At 36.7% G+C, this 17,802-nt stretch overlaps 1 protein-coding gene across 3 annotated transcripts in view; it reads left to right on the top strand.

Moving 5' to 3' along the window:
• The window catches only part of LOC109062054 (lipopolysaccharide-responsive and beige-like anchor protein), a 208,042-nt gene that overhangs the window by 5,830 nt on the left and 184,410 nt on the right, over nucleotides 1-17,802 (top strand). For all 3 annotated transcript variants that reach the window (XM_042717055.1, XM_042717109.1, XM_042717169.1), the window contains exon 2: nucleotides 17,388-17,619. In XM_042717055.1, coding sequence (XP_042572989.1) covers nucleotides 17,388-17,619 — 232 coding nt within the window. The remainder of the gene's footprint in view (nucleotides 1-17,387; nucleotides 17,620-17,802) is intronic.

The raw sequence follows: 17,802 nt of genomic DNA, 5'->3' as shown, positions 1-17,802 counted from the left end.
GCTGCCTACACTCACCACTTTTAGGAAAAAAAGTTTGTAAAGAGTGAACTAAAGCTCCATAAAATGATGTCAGCAGAGACTGGATAGGCTAGTGGGTTTTCTGTTGCTGTGGAGGTGGATGGAGGTGTCTGCTTTCTGCTTGTCTTTCCAGTCTGTTCCTTTATATGACCAGTGGTGAGCTTCCACCTCATTGTGTACTGACAAACACACACAGCCCTGAGGATTGAGTGTCCATCAGCTGCTTGTGTTTTCTGTTTTCTACTTGACTAAAGGGTGTTTGTGTATGCGACACAGAGTGTGTGTGTCTGTGTCTTACTGCATTAGACAAACACAAGCTGTTCTTATTACTTTAATGCACAATGAAAAGCCTTTGCGGACAGTAACCACTAACCTTTCTTTTCTCAGCAGAATTTATATCTCTAATACAGATTTCCTCAACCTGCTAGCAGTCAACTCTAGTTTAAAGCACAGTAAACAACAAAACCAATGCCTGTGTTTCACAAAGTATTAGATCCAAACATTAGATTTTGCCTAATTCTATATGCATTAATGTGCAATTATATTAACCTAACAGAGAAATATAGCCTGTGGCAGCAAGGTTATGTTACTATTTGGAGAAAAAATAAAACAAAACAAATAATATTCTGCTATTGATATACAATAGAGCTCTTCAGCTGATGACTCATGGTCCAACTCTATCGCTTTATAAATTTTTTAACAGTGATTGATTTTTATGAAATCACTGTGTTGCCTGAAACATGAATGCACTCTTTGCTCAGCAATAAGTTCAGAAGCATTTGGCGCTTAACATTTCTCAACAAAGCAGAAAAAGCATTTTTTGCCCATAGCTGAGCTGCCGTTCAACAAATGAGACGTAGCAAAAAAAATCTTAAATTCAGTTTAATCAAAATTAAGGTCATTAATGTCTTAAATATCTTAAGTGGTATAATAAACGTCTTAAATTTGGAGGTTGAAAATCAGAAATTGCAATACAACCTAATGTGATTATTAAGCTTCAAAAGGGTTTTGCGTGTTCTACAAGTTTGTGGTTTCAGAGCAGTCCGCAATCAATGAATACTGTTGATGAATTATGACAGTGTTTACTTCATGGTTTTTATGTTGTAATGTGCTGTAGATGGTTGTAAGAGTTTGTTTGGAGATGACAGTGTTAAAAAAATAAAAGTAATTAAGTGGTATAACTTTAAACTACCATTTAGGAGCATTTTGCTTGAGATTAATGTCAGTTTGTATTGTTTTTTTTTTTTCTGTAAACCGAGTTGTTCCTCTTCTCTGTTTGTCACAGTAAGGAAGGATATAGTGAGAAGCTTCCTGTGCACATTAAATATAGCCTGAATATTAGTCCAGACACAGGCCAGGCCTGACAGTATATCATATACTTTTGTCACTGGCATGTTAGACTTAATGGCCTTTTTTTAATGATTACAACAGTGGAAACCTAGAGACGAAGAGCCAGGTAACTGTGGGAAGTCCCGGTAGAGATAGTTTGGCTGGAATGTGCACCTGAGAAGTGTATTGGAAGGGATGAAATTGAGTGTTGAGGGACAGTCAAGCATGTCTATCTGCTTACACAGAATGAATGCTTTGTTCACCTGAGTGTACCACCGTATCCGCTCCTGCAAGGGCCTCTTGTGAGAAAACGGGACAGAATACGCAGGGAAATGTCTTTTATATTTCAGTACATATCCAAAGATTACCACCAAAAGTTTCTCAGAAAGGATTCCTTCTAAAAATGTTATGTCACATTAATAACATTGTATTTCACTTTCTAGAAGATATTCTGTGTCATCTTGTTTCTGTTTTCTGTGCTTCCTGCAGCACAGTGACAGAAAAAAAAAATACATGAGAAATGTTTCTCTTTCACTTGTGCACCAAGAACATCAAAGTCCAGTGGTCTGAAGCCACTAACTCAGGGTATATATATATATATGTGTGTGTGTGTGACTTATATCTAACTGCATAGTTTCAGACTTAGCATTTTCACCAATATATATGACAATGTAAAACTTTTTTGTCTTTTATGAATGAGAGCTAATAGCCTTCTACATACCGGTACACAGAAGAAAGCTCTGAATAAGCCTCTTTAAAATATGCAGTTGCTGCTCAGCTTGTAGGTTTGGGTTATGCATTTGACTAAAATTTCCCTAAAGCATATTTTATTAGACTGTTTTTTTGGATGACGTTAATATGAATATACAACATTCATGTTACAAATCCAAGAGAATTGTGATTTTATCAGACTAGCTTCTCCTTATTTTCCTGTGGAAATTTATAAACCAGGAAGGATACAGAAGCCATTGTTGATTTCTTGTGAGGATATATGCTAGAAACTCTTTTATACTTTGAAAAGGTTGCAGAGCACATTAATGAGCTCCTCTTTAACTTATTTGTCTCATTCCTCATATATTTTAGTGGAGTTCATGACTGTAACTGTAGCACAAAGTCTCATAATGTGAAGCACATCTAAAGATGTTGGGCTTAATCTCTTTCTGACTGCACTGGAAATGAGACAATAGGCTCAAAGGAAAAAGCTGCTCATTGAGTTATAGTAATTGTGATACAGGCCTACCCTTGTTGAACTTCTTAAGCTGTGATTACTAAGGCTATGTACAGGAGAGAGATACACACTGCTACAGGAAACATAGCAGACAAAGGCTGGATGGAAAGGAGGGAAGTGGCTTTGAATGTGGGGTGTTGTAGAAATCATCTGAATGTTGTATTTTAAAAGAGAACAACTATCATCCTTTGAAAAGAAAGTGAGCGAATATCTGTCAGTTGTCACTCAGGCACATTTTCCCAAGACAACAAAATTTTGGGAGTTCTTATTATACGAATACCTGTAAAATTTCATGATACAACTTTTTTTTTTAAATGTTAAATTTAATACTACAGCAAAAACTGTCTTGTCCTTCTGTCCTCTCTGTAGTATTTGAGAGGGGTATTTAAAAATTTAGCACAGAGCCATTCCAATACTCAGATCTGGATTGTATATATATTCTCTAAAAATATTGCCATAATACATAATTAATTGTGTACAATCGATGTACTCTAGCTAAAATTGTTTAGCAGTGCAGAGAGACCCCTTTATTCCTGCAAATCAAAATGATACACATTGGAAATGAGTAAATGTTTATTTAGTTATTTATTAATTTGTTCTTAAACTTATTTATTTATTTGCTCAGCTTAATGTCAAGTGTTTTATTTTTCTTGACTAGTGTTCCTAAGGTAATATTATTGTTAATTCACCTGTTCATTACTAGTTTAGGGGTGGTTGTAAACCCTAAACTATGTGCTTTATAAATAGATTTTCTTATTGACATCTCTCATCTCTGAGCGCAGAAACGCCGCTCTGCTTGGATGTGTGTGTTGGAAGAAGTAGAATATATATAAAGCAGTGTATGCTGCTTCTTGTGTGTTGGTTCTTACTAATGGTATTTCTTTTGTATCTGGTTTTTGAATCTTTATGATCAATATTACAAACAAACTGAGATTTATTGTGTTATCATACAGTACCATCCATAAAAGCAGCACACAGCTGATGAAGCTTTTTTATTTACTCGTTCCCCATCTGTCTCTTGGCCTGTATTTAACTACAGCAACCAACTTGTTGTGCCAATTCTGTTAAATATCTATACTGTCCACACAAAAACATATATTCTGGGTTTAATCTAATGGAGAATCTTGTTTGCATCTGTTGAGTTGATTTGAATCTTCTTGTACCATCTGTTTAAAATCCTGAATTGCATGAGCGCAGTAAACAGATCAACAGGTCATAATCTGAATTTAAATAAGCCTTCATTATGGGAAGTGCACCAAAATTTGCTACAAGGGCTGATTGTAGCTCAGATATTTAGTGGAAGCATAAAATTAGTACAGCTACTACATGAAAAGGGGAGATGTGTAGCACTGCAACTCAGAATTTTATTTATTAATTTGATTCTGCTGCGTGTAGTCTACTAACAACAGATGCAAAATGGTTTAAAACATGCTTTTTTGGGTGTTAAATAATGGTGCAAATACCAGTAAACCATAGTAAATCCCCTTGCGTGATTCATTAAAATACTCTCCCATAAAACTCCTACAAATGCATATGCAGTGAGTTCAGCCGCAAATATAGCTGTGGCTTTTCATTGCTAATTTTTCTCTGCATGGCTTTAGTAAATCCTGACAGTAGTTTTTTAATGGCAGAAGAGGGTTTGCCCATGTGCAAGCTGTTAGTAAATCTAGCACGATGTTTATAATTTGTCAATTAAGCCAAAATGTGGCACACATGGTGTTGTATCAAAGCCACTAGAAGGCAAGCCTGCAACCTTTAGCCAAAAAAGCATTAACGGCTAAAGCTAACACTTCCGGTTTTCCAGTACGTTGGAAAGGTGACCAGAGCTAATCTCCAACATGTTTTACACCAAGCAATACTTTTGGATTTAACTATTTTTAGAGTTTACACCGTTTTAAAATGCAGTTTTATAAGAGAAGTCACTGACTTTTTGCGACAGATGGGTTACAGCTTACGGCACTTCTCATTCATTCCTATGGTATCTGTAAACGGCGACTGAGTGTCACACAACTCACTGAAATTCAGTGACGTCAAGGCTGTAATCGTGTAAACGTGATCCAAGTTGACCGTTACGCTTTCTCCAACAGTAAGTAATACAGACCCTCTCATCTCCCTATAGTAAAACAATCTCTGGTTGTATCGACTCTCTTTGACAATTCCCTGTATTTATAATGCTCTAATCTAATGCTAGGACAATCGTAAGGCTCCTAAGCACAGCTCACGCTGATAAGAATGAAATCTCATTTCTGTTTGTTGCTAGCAGGAATTCCTTGATTGCAGTATCCAACTGAATCAAGGGCGGATCTCTGAGAATTCAGATAGTGGGAGTGACTGTGTTGCTGCTCATTTGCTTCAAGTTGAACTTTGCTCAACCTTGTCACGTCGCCAATGGTCTCTGTCACTCATGTCACTGGAAATTGTTAAGTGGATTACCTAACGAATGGCTATTATTTTTAGGCATGCGACATTGTCATGTTTTCATATCATGATAACTGCTGAAACTATTATCATGGTATTGAATTACATTATTAACACAGGTTGAATAGTTAAACTTTAATGTTAATAGTGAATACAAAAATCTGAATGGTTGTTTGAAAACATTTAAATACTATTTGACTTCCTTTGATTTTTCATGAGCAGCAGGTGTCAGAAACACAAAGCCTTGCAGAACTGCTTTGTACAGGGTTAACTGGGGTAACTGCCTAAAAACTGGGGTATTTCAGAGAGTGAAGCAGAATTTTCATTCATCCCATAATGTAGCATACAGTATACAGTGCTGTAATTTTTAACTAGATGATGGTAAAGAAGCTAATGTGCATTTTAAAAACAATTTGGATAAAGCTAGAATTATTGACAGCAATTACAAGTGCCGGCGATAACAGTTCATAATGCTCAGTCACGTCACGTGAATACAGTGCATGTGCATGTTCATTACCAAATAAAGCGAAATGCAAATATTGTTTAAAAAATGTGTTAACATTTGTGGTGCTCTTTGATGTCTCAGATACATAGTACACTAGTGGAGAGAGAGCAACTTCTGTTAGTGGAAGCCAAGTCACCATGTGATGCTGGCGGTGTGTACAGTGGCAGCACTGCTTGCCTTTGCTGGAGGCATCACATCCGTTCAGCCATGTGTTTCATGAACAAACCAACCCTCGCAAGAGACGCCGTGTCTCGTTAGGAAACATCAGATTAGCATGCTCAGCAGGATGTGTCCTGTTTCCTAACACAAACATGCACACACAAACTCATACCAACTGGACAGTCAAGTCTTAACTGTGCACATTAATTCAATTGCTACATATATTTTAGAACTTAATGTGTTTTTGATGCAGTACGCCAACTCGTTTTTCAGAATGGACTGGAATATTATCATTTGAATATTCACAGAGCCGTAAACTGTGTTAACTGATCTACTGATCTAGCACAGATGAAAAGACCTGAAAGAGCAGACCTTACTGTTGAATCAGATATGGTGTACTGTATGATAAAATGAGATAATGATCTATAATGTAAATAGACTACAGTGAGATGCAGGTCATTGCTCATTCACACTAAACTCAGCAAGCATCCAGTGAGCTGCTCATTCACTTCTAAATGATGTCTGGTTTTCTATTATGACCAAGGTCCACTCCACAGTCCTCGGATGCATTTCATTGGCTGAGCTTGCGTGCTCACCTGTCTGTGACTTTAATGTGAAGGTCCGGTCAGCCTTTCATTTGATGTTGTTGTGGTTAGAGGCAGAGGTTATAAAACATGAACTGAACACTTGCTCTGCGCCCTACAATATGTTCTGCCTCAGATACAACCTCATGTATACTGAAATTATAGGGTCTGGATTTTTATTATTTCCTCTGGTAACAATGTTGCCTCATGAGTCATTTTTTTTCTTGCTATTATTTAATGCTTTAAATAAGACTAGTAGTACGGTGGTTTATTCAATTTGAAGGGCACTACGAACGGGATTAAGGGAACACTGATACTTCACATGAAGTAGAGAGGGAAATTTACCCACCAGTCACTGTGTATCACTCCGGCACAAACTAGTTTGAATAAAATTAAGGTAATGAAAAGGTGTTGAGACTCTGGCAATTTTTATTAAGTTTAATTAGTCAGGTGTTGTTTGTATGCAGTTCAAGTGTATAGAGTGTGCAAGAGCCAACAGTTATCAATGATTATGGCTAAATTAGATTAAAAGACACATCTAATATAACTAAATTTCATATTAAACATTGCAACAGACAATTATCAGCCAATTTAGCACTTTTTTTAAATATAACATTTTATATGAAATTAATAATACATGTTAATAAAACATTATATACACATGCATTTTAGAAAAGCGTAATTTATATTACATTCACAAAACCTTCTCCTTCTTTTGAATATTATATTGCAAAAGTTATGTATTTATCTAAAACTTCTTAACTTTCAGTCCTCAAGCCTATATTTTAGTATTTTGGAAAAATTGTGAAAGACCTTTAGAGCTTCTCTGTGTTGCTTTTAATAAGCTTTTCTTTACGAATGTGGGGAAATTCTATGAACGCCACAAAACCCCAGTGCTTTTTGTTACAAAAATGTTTGGAAGAGCTCGAATGCGAAAATAAAGTGAAACTGAAGCGCTTTGTGGTCCCAATGCATGTTAAAAACGAACCACATCGCAGACATGAAGCGAAGGGACTTTTCAAGCTTCAAAATTTCAAAGTGTGGATCATGTGATTTGCTCTGAGGCTTCTGAAAACGCTGTATCACGAGCCCCATGCGCACAAGCAGTAGGACAGAACAAAGGGGAGCCCTTATGCTTTGAAGCATGCATCGCATACAGACCGTATTTTTTAATGAAACTGCAGACTTTTAAAACTCACACGACCATATCATGTTTTCAATTATTATGTGATTAATTGGGCGCCTGTAGTTCTCCTCTGCTTTATGCAGTTAAAATCACATCAGTGCAATGCTCCAAGCATCTTTTAGGGGGGTGACTGTGGTGCATTGGTGATTAAAACAGCAGCCGGCTGTGGAAGCTGCTTACATGACTCTTGGGATAAAGTAAACTGTAGCAACAGCACTCCACATACTCTCTGTATTTCAGGAAGTAGAAACCGAGCAAACCATCTCCACTAAACAATAGAGCTTGTTGTATGCATGGGAAATGTCAGAAATTCCAACCATAGCAAGACAATGCATTGGACGGTGGCACTAACTTGGGTTCATCTCAAACAGCTTAAACAGAACAACTTTCTGATTGCGAGGCGTCACGCATTATATTTAGCATTACGAGTCTTTGAATGAAATTGTAGAAACCTAAATGTGTTCTAGTGATGCCAGCCACTTCGAAGTATCAGATCACTTTCTGATTTGGCTGAAAATAAACAGTTGTGTGCAATCTGTATTCTATTTATAGAGAGCAGATGGTGTTAAAGGAACTGTTTGACTGATTTGATTTTCTCTTGATCTTTTCTCACTGTACACCGCAGTTAACAGGGTGCAAATTCCCTGCAGTGCCTGATGTGTTTTGTGTGTTGAAGAGCAGTGACGCACCTTCAGAAAAGATCAGACACTTCATATGTAGAATTTTCTAGTTTAGCTATGATTTATCTTGCTGAACATGAGTGAGTGAACTTAACCACTTCATGTCCTGAAGTGTTTGTTACTGTGATATACAGTGTGCTTTCTACTTTACATTAACCTTGTGAACAGTTATGATTAAGCTGTTATAGGAAAGGATGATAACTGCTGTGTAATCTAGATTTCACTGTATTCTGTCTTATATCTATAGGATGTGCATAGACAGTGGATTAAGGTGCAGTCACATTTACTGTTGTTCGGCATCTTTTCGGTACTAATCCATATGACCAATAACTTTACGTAAAGGCACAGCACAGTACTGCAATATGGTTGCAAGATTTTGTGTTCATAAAGCATTTTGGTTTTAATGAGTGTGACAACCACAACCAATAACCAAACTGACACCAATTTTTCAGGACTCACAACCACATTATCTGCAAACACACACTGATTGATAAAACATTGGTGAAGGTACAGGTTAACCAAATGATTAATTGACTAATCAGAAAATAATCAATAGATTATTTCCAACAATAATCTGTGCAATTAATTTTTACATTAATATTAGTAAGTATCCGTGGTATAGTGTTGAAAGCAGAACTGTGGTTCACAGCATGTACCGCAGCATCCTTAACCACTGTTCACAGTTTTACCGTTTACCGTGTTATTTACACTGGTGTAGTCTTTGTTGCTTGTTTAAATTGTGTCATGTGGTGTCAAACAGCAGCTCTGTCGCTGTGTGGTTGCTATTGTCATAGTAGTGTGTGTTTGGATGCCAAAGACCTCACACAATGAATCTTTTTATTCTGCAGAGATTTTTTTTAGCCGGGCAAATATTTCATGAATTTAAAGCAGAACTGATGAACCAACAGCTTTTCCACTGAAAGTTTTCACACTGTGTTTCTCATTGCTACTGTGATATTCACTCTATAAAATCGAGAGAAAACAATGCAGCTTTGCCCAATTATCCATGTGGCCCAATGGAGATTTAATGATGTATTCTACTGTATGCGAACTACAATTACTTTGCCTTTGACAAAGTACAATATTTTCAAATGACTAGTATTTGTCGCCAACTCTAATTGGGTGGACCTGCCATCATTCAGTATGAACAAGTGCCTCTCTCTGGCCCTTATGTGGCCTTGTGTGTGTTTGTGTTAGGCTTATGTGCTATTTATACAAGCTCCAAAACAACTTTGACCACCTCCTTACTGTTGTCCTCTGCATTTTTGAAATGCTATTTTTAGCTCCACATGCAGCACAAAGACTTTCATTATATTCAGATATGCTATGGGCTCTGCTATCCAAATGTGACCCACTAAATCTACATGCCAAACTCCATTCGATATTCTCTCTCTGCGCTACTGATCTAGTTTTTCATTGACTCGTACTTGTAAACATTATAAATCACAATAAACTATTTAAAATGCAAATTGTAGAGCTATATAGAGGCATGTAAAAACCCTGCCTTTCCTATGAATCAGACGTGTGTCTACGCCCTGCTAATGAGGAAGGTTTCCTGTTGGCTGTTTTCCACTTCCAGTCCGATGCTTCATTTAGCAGCCTCACAGAAACCAGAGGCCGATTGCTGTATTAGATAGTGACTATTAAATACTTTAACATTATCCCTATCAGTGCAAATGATGAGGAGCTGAGCGTTCTGCCACAGCTTGATAGCAGGGTCAGTCTAAGTAATGATAAGATGAAAGCCAGCCCATCAATTCATCTGAGGAATGAACAGTGATTACAGAAATCCTCTGCTCCTGTGATTAAAAAAAAAGCACATCTGTTTAAAGAAGAACAGTAGATTTTACAAGCTTTCAAAAGTAGCAGGACTTTAAAAGGCATGGTGCTAGCTATGGGGAAATTAAATAAAATGTATAAATGTGTATTATTTTAGTGCAGTTAGTTAAAAAGCAAAATATAATGCAAGTGATCATGCCCTCTGACCCATATATAAGTTCACGATTCATGCTTGATGTACCATCGTCATGTTTTTGCAGACAATGTGGCTCTTCAAACCACACTTATTGAGAGCAGGCGGCACAGAATAAGTAAGGAACTGTTCACACAGGATGTGTTGTTTTCAAAAACTGCCAGACGAAATGCAATGGGGGTGTTTGTAACTTAAGGTATGAAACAGAAATACACCACTGTTGCTGAGGTTTAGCTTTGAGCAAACAGCTGATTGGTTTGTAACTAGTGAATATTGTGAAATATGCATTTATGTTTTACAAATTTTTGTTGATAGAAACAGTAATAAGAGACAGGAGGTAGGCCTACATGTACATTTACGTGTACAAAATGTACATTTCATTAAGGTACGGTGAGATGTGTACAGTTACAAAAGCATGACTTTTTTCCACTTTCAAGCATGATGTTTTCTTGTGCTCAGGAAAAGTATAAGAAGAGCTGTGTTGCTGATTCACTTTTAAAAGAAAAAAAAAAGATTTGTACTTTGAATTTGCTCAGCTGACTGACTCTTAATATGCTTGGTTGACCAACCAAAATAAGTCCCACTGACCCATTAGTAGTGCTGTAGGCTGATGTCACTGTAACTAATACCAATGTCTAGAAAGTGAACTGAGAGAAAAAGGAAGAAAGGATTGTATAGATCTTTATTCATAGTCACTTATAGAATTAGGAGAATTTAATCCATTAGATCTGCTAGTGCTAGTAAGTGTTAAATTTATGATGGTGTGTGTTTGAGTGTTTGTTTAAAATGAAATGAGAATGCAGTGTTCTGGAACTAATGTTAATGTAGCCAGTCCAATCAGATCATTAGTCTTTTCATTTCATATAAAATCCTTTTTTAAAATAGTTTTCACACTTTGTGGATTCGTTTAAAGATGCAACACTTTGTTCTGATCAGTGATAGGCTTTCTTTTATTTATTTCATCATAAATCACTATTAGAAAACAGCAGGAAGTACATATTTACTTCAGGGGAAGCTGATGGAGCTTTCACTCGTGCTTGGGGAAAACCAAAGGCAGGGACTTGAACGTTAAACTCATTAGACTTGCAAATATGAAAAATGTAAATGCTTCTCTGGCAATTGTCTGGTGTATGTTGGAGATTATGCCTAAAAAGATTTTCTCATAAATCTGCTCATTCCCTCTCGCTCTCTGTTCTGTCGTCTCTGTAGTTTTGTCCTCCTCTGGCTCACATTCAGAGGCATCACAGTGGTCACATTAAAGGGATGCTCCCCAAATATTCTCTCATCTTTTAAAGTACTCACCCTTATGGCGTCCCTGATGTGTTTGATGTGTTTCTTCAGATAAACAGAAAGATTTTTTCATAAATTATCTATATTATCATAATGTTTCCAAACCACACAAATTAAAGACAGCATGATGGTAATCAATACGACCCCAAGTTAATGTATCAATGTTTTCTGTGAAATGCTATGTCAGCACTTTGTAAGCATGTTCTGAGCACTGAAGAGCTTAAATCAGGCTTTACGATAGGGCTGCACGATTAATCGCATGCATTTGTCATGCGTGTCTCATCAGTAAAGCTGGTTCCGTGATTAGCGGTAAATATCCGTCACCTGTTTTCAAATGCACCGGGAGTTCATACACAGAGCCGTAGTTCACTGACAAGCTACGCAATATCGTGTTCATAATCGAATGCGATTAATCTCAATTATGAACAGAATATTGCATAGCTTGTCAGTGAAGTACGGCTCTGTGTATTAACTGCCGCTCCCGTTTGAAAACAGGTGACAGACATTTACCGCTAATCACGGAACCGGCTTTACTGATGAGACACGCATGACAAATGCATGCGATTAATCGTGCAGCCCTACTTTACAATGTCTTGTATGGGAACTCATGAACTGTTGGCCAGAAGTTATGGATTATAGTGTAAATATAATCTCTCACACAGCTATAGTTTTGCTTTAGTAAACATTAATTCATCAACTGAGGTTGTGTGGATTACCATTGTACTCACTTTGTGTGGTTTTTGATGCGTTAACTTTGGGGGTCCCATTCACTTGCATTATATGGATTCAAAGAAATGCATTATTTTTCTTAAAATCTTTGTTTGAGTTCATCTGAAGAAAGTCATATACATCTAGGAGGGCATGAGGGTGAGTAAATGATGAGACATTTTTAATTTTAGGATGGAGTGTCCCTTTATCTGTCCCTGGTCATATAAAAAAAAAAAATAAACATGACTAATGAGAGAGAGTGAGAGTGAGAGTATAGTTTCAGTTCTGGCAACTAATTAAGCTATTTGTATTGGTTTTATTCAAGGTCACCTGAAGTGTGTACTTCCTCTTCAGATTATCTGATGCGCTGCATAAGATAATGATTTATGGATGAATGAAAATACCCTGTCCTTGTTGTCCTTGTTGGTGCTATTACAACGTAGCTTAGTCATTTTCTGTTGTGTCTTTTCATCACAAATCCTGTATAAAAACAGGAAATTAGTTTAATAAAGAGCCTTTCGTTTAGTGTTTAAGATCAAGCCTGACTTTCAATTTTGAACAACATGGAACTGAGCTTATGTCTTCCTCTGGATAAACGTGATTTGTTTATTGCTAAAATAAGATGTTAGCCAGCAACGAGCAGCTGCATGTAAAGTGTGTGCGTGGTTGTCCCTGGTGTAGTTTGCCTCGCCATGGAGAAAAGCTCTTGTTATTGTCAGCCCTCGACCAAGAGCTGTTCACCCATTATTAATTCACTGGGTCCTCCGAGGTGAAACGCAGGGCTCGGTTTGCCTCTGAGGGATCTGGTGACTGCATCATCAGCTAGTGAAGAGTCTTTGAGTGAGAAACAGAGTGTGAGAAAAACAGATATGGTAAAGAAACCCAGATAAATCCTCTGTGGTTTCTGATCACTGGTGATAAAGAGCTACAGAAAGATATAGAACCGCTGTTTTCAAAGCATGAGCCACCCACCTTCCCCAGAAGAGTCACAGAGAAAGATAAAGTAAAAGTGAAAAAACTTTATTCAAAGACAACTGAATTAATATTACTAATAGGACAATTCCTCAACTTAGGCTGTGAATTTCCATTACTGTAGTTGCCTGTTTATTTCTATAGGGACAAGGAAAGAAAAACACCCCAACAGTGAGAAAAAGTTGTCAATTTCTGGTTCAAACAAACAAATAAATAAATAAGAAAAAAAATGCAAATTGTGACAAAGCACTTAATAAGTTAGGTTAGTTTTTAGTGATTATTCCCTTTGTTATTTTTGGCTAATAAAATATTAAAGTTCTCTGTTTTGAAATTGCGAAAGTACACTTCAAAGGTCAATGATGCTTGATAAACTTATAACAAGAAGTTGAACAAGAAACCACAGCAAGAGATGAGGTTTAGGTATGAATAAACCGCAGAGTTTATCCAAACTTATGATCATGTCAGCTAGAATATTTGGTATTAATTCATCAGTTGTGGTTGCCAGAGACTGAACAAAAAAATAACAACTATGAATCAATAAATAAATAAATATATATTACAGTGACAAAGTTTCAGGTATAATGGGGTTGCATATTGGAACCTGTATATTTTATATATTTCATTAAGTGGTGTGATGTTAGTATACCAATCTACCAAAATCTGCTTTTTACCTTCGAATGTATTGATAACCACCTTAATAATAACAGTAACACTGAAAAAGTTAATTGTTAGAGGCTTTTCCATGAAAAAGGGCAAATACTTGTGTATAGATGGTGCACAGGGTCATACAAACAAAGACACAACAAGTCTTCCAGGAATGTCCTTTTACTGTTTTTCTCCATTAATTACATGGTAATTTATTAATTATTCTTTCTTTCAAAAACCATACACTTGACTGTATTTTACATTAAAACTGCATATGTTAAACCATTTACAATTTTTTCACTGTATATGGTAAAGTAACTTACAGTTTACCAAGTAACATTTTCTTCTTTAAAATTGTACAGATATTTTACAGCAGGGGTGCCCAACCCTGCTCCTGGCGATCGACTGTCCTGCATTGTTTAGCTTCAACCCTAATCAAACACACCTGCCTTTAATTTAAGTGAGCCTGAAGACCTTAATTAGTTGCTTCAGGTGTGTTTGATTAGGGTTGGAGCTGAACTTTGCAGGACAGTCGATCGCCAGGAGCAGGGTTGGGCACCCCTGTTTTACAGTAATGTTATCCTCTTACTAGACAGTTAAAAAAACATTAAGTAGGTTCCTGGTATCCATCATAACACCGCTGACAGTTGTTTTTATCGATTCTCATTAACATTGACTGGCTTCCTTGATGTGTATCTCTCTCTACCTGCTGATCTTCTGACAATCAGGTGCTTATACGAGGTCGATATCAGCATTTTCCACTTTTCACCGCGTCCTCTGTGTGAGCTGATACCATCCTCACCCCAAAGTCACATTCACCGCCGTTCAGTCTGTGAGGATGTCAGGTCCATTAATCACCTGCATGGTGGCCGCAGATCTGTTTGAGTGCCATTCTTTGTGCTGCCTGCCACACAACGCAATCAGCTCCTCTTCCCAGAATGGAAATTTAAAGAGAGGGAAAATGTGGGACTGACAATCATAAGCATCCATTTATTTGACTTTTTGATTCATTTTCATATGAAGCAGTCGAAGTGATCTATCATTCAGTGGGCAATGGGGAGGTGGCAGTGTGTGTGTGTAGGGCCCTATGATTTCCATGATGCGGAAAACGCGGACGGAATCCAGTCATAAAAACGGAATTCATAGTTTAACGCGGAATGTCACAGAATTTGTCAAATTTTGAATGAACTAATCAAAAGCAGGTCATTACACTTAAATCAAATCGTGATATGGACTAATATCTGTAACTATTAAGCCGCAAAAGTCTATTTAAATATGAATCCTGCATGTTCTGCGCATCTCTGGCAATGAATGGCATGGACGCGCGGTTCCATTAAGTACACATATACTGAAGCGCGCCTGACGCTCGCGGTGATTTCAGCGTCTGCTGTCTCACTAAACGAGGACGTAAACACATGAACAACATCTCCAGAACTGCTCTGAGAATCACTTCATGAGCATTTGACCGTTTGATTTGAGTAAAACTAGCGTCATATCACATACACAGAACTGTAAAGGTATTCTCGCCAACCCATCAAAATAAAAGTCCGGTTTGATATGAAGTCTATTTTTCAGTAGAATGTACATCTACTAAGAATCTACTTCTACTAAAATAGGCTATGAAACAAACATTTTTTAAGGAATATCCACACAACATTTCTTCCACGTTTTAATTTTAATAGTAAATCCCCTTTATTTGCCAAAAAGTAAAGTTTGCTTAATTTTCAATAATTAAAAGATAAATGAAATTAATGTTTTATGCCTTCATTTGATAACCAGAAAAATATTTCACACAGAATGTCTGCGAAAAAAAAAAAAAAAAAAAAAAAATCACAAGGCTACAAAAAAACAACAACAAAAAAGAATAAATTAAGTTGTTTTATGCATTCAAATATTTAGACATGCTAAAACACAGAATCTGGTAACAATAAAAAAATATGGTGAGAAAAAATAAAACATTTCATAGGGCCCTAAAACATGTAATTTTTGTTAAATTGATGTGAAAATCTATACATTTCATGGTTTTAATTAATAAGACATGCTTTTTTGATTAATAAACTTTAATTTAACTATTAAAAAGGAGTCGAGAAAAATTAAAACAGAAAAAAAAAACTGAATCCAGAAAAATTAAAATGGGAAAAAATGGAATTTGGACAAAAATAAAAAGGATTTCATAGGGCCCTATGTGTGTGTGACTGATCATGGCTTTTATTTCCTGCCTTGTTAGCGTTTGTTGCTGTAGACTGACAGTGAACCCCCCACCCTCTCCTCCCTTTCCTTTAATCCACCTTCAGTCATTTTAATGGGACCGTTTCTATCCAATAGGCTGTGGATTTATACTCCACTCCCTTCCTTGATCAAATTGTGGTCATGGCTTGTCTCCTGGCAAAAGACGGCAATCTCTTTAGACAATTATGACAGTGAGATGACCGCGTCCACCTCAACAATATTACTCCTGACATCTCCATTGTTTTTGAAGAAGAACTTTTCAATAGTACAAATGTCTCGTCAACTATTAAGTGCTGACAAATTATTGTGTTTTGTAAAGTGCACAGTATATTTACAGACACAAAGGAAATTATTTGTGTTGTTTGCAAATACAGAGATCATACACAGATCCTATAATGCCCAATAATGTAAAATGTGGCGTATGCTTTAATCTTCCATTCACAAAGTTATATTAAATCTGTAATAAAAGATTAGAAAAAAAGAACATAAGAATTTGAATAAAATTTATATTAATATTATTGTTGTTTGTAGATTTTAATTATTTTTCTTGTAATATTGAACAACAAATTATAGACTGATGCATCCCTAAAAAAAAACATTAATTTACCCCAATATGCATGTAGGGATGTGCAATATATGCCTATATTTTATAAACTTGCGTCATTCTGTAATTGCATTCTCAAATTAAATGCTGTGTTCCAAAACAGTGAATCTAATCACCATTCAGGCAAAAGTTGGCTTCAAGAATGACCACACTGCTGTTGTGATCTTATCACAGTAGCACACCCTGAGCACTTGTGAGTTATTTGTCTTATCGACAAGGCATATCGGCATAATTTTTTATATCGGTTGGATGCCAGTGTTTACATTCTAAGCCTGATTCCAATGACTTCCCGATAATATCATGCATCCCTACTTAAATGATTTTGCAGGGTTGCTGGCTTTTGTCTATGTGCAGTGTCTGGCTCTCACTCATGATATCATTATTTTAAGGTTAATCTAGGTTTACGGTTCATGTCTGTGGAGCATCTGCCATCATCATGAAAATGGGCGATTACAGTAGTATTATCTAGCCTAGGGGTCATACCTTCTTATGGCCAAGGGTTGGGGAAAGGTGGAAATCCTGTCCCAGTAATCCAGTTGTGGAGAGGCTTTTTACATCCAGATGCTGACAGATGTTTTACAATGGGATTGGAATGAATTGCAGCCCTGGGATAAATCCAGATTTAATGTCAGGAATGAAGCCAGCATAAACTGATAGAGAGCAGCTCTAAATGTTCTGGCTATTACTCCTATTCATTTAATTTTTTTTTTGTGTTTTAATTTTCATTTAATATGATTTGTTTCTCTGCTGCCGTATTCTATTTGCATTTTGCCTCAGACTGATACCCCTTTTTTGTTATTATTGTTCTATTTTTCTGTCTTTGACTCCATTTGTGACTAAGTTTAATTGTGTCTGTGCAGCTGGTCGGTGGACAGTTTGATCTGGAGATGAACTTTATCATCCAGGAGACCGAGAGCATCATCTGCATGGTGGAGCTTCTGGATAAATGTGACTCCACATGCCAGGCGGAGGTGTGGAGTATGTTCACCGCCGTGCTGAAGAAGAGCTTGCGGAACCTGCAGGCCTGCACTGATATCGGCCTCATCCAGCTGGTGCTCCAGCGCATAGACCGGGTCGACACCATGATCGCAGGTGTGTTAAACAGGGGATGAGACGTGCCCTCTGTAAATAAGTAGCACGCTAATAGTTGCTTTATTACTGTTTTTTTGGGAATCATATAATGATATCATTAATGCAGTGTGTATTATAATAAAATAACAGTAATATTGTTAAATATTATTGCAATTAAAAATTTTAAAATGTAATTCTGTGATG

Source organism: Cyprinus carpio, chromosome A1, assembly GCF_018340385.1.
Source record: "Cyprinus carpio isolate SPL01 chromosome A1, ASM1834038v1, whole genome shotgun sequence".
Taxonomy (NCBI): Eukaryota; Metazoa; Chordata; class Actinopteri; order Cypriniformes; family Cyprinidae; genus Cyprinus; species Cyprinus carpio.
This window is presented reverse-complemented; position numbering and strand designations above follow the sequence as displayed.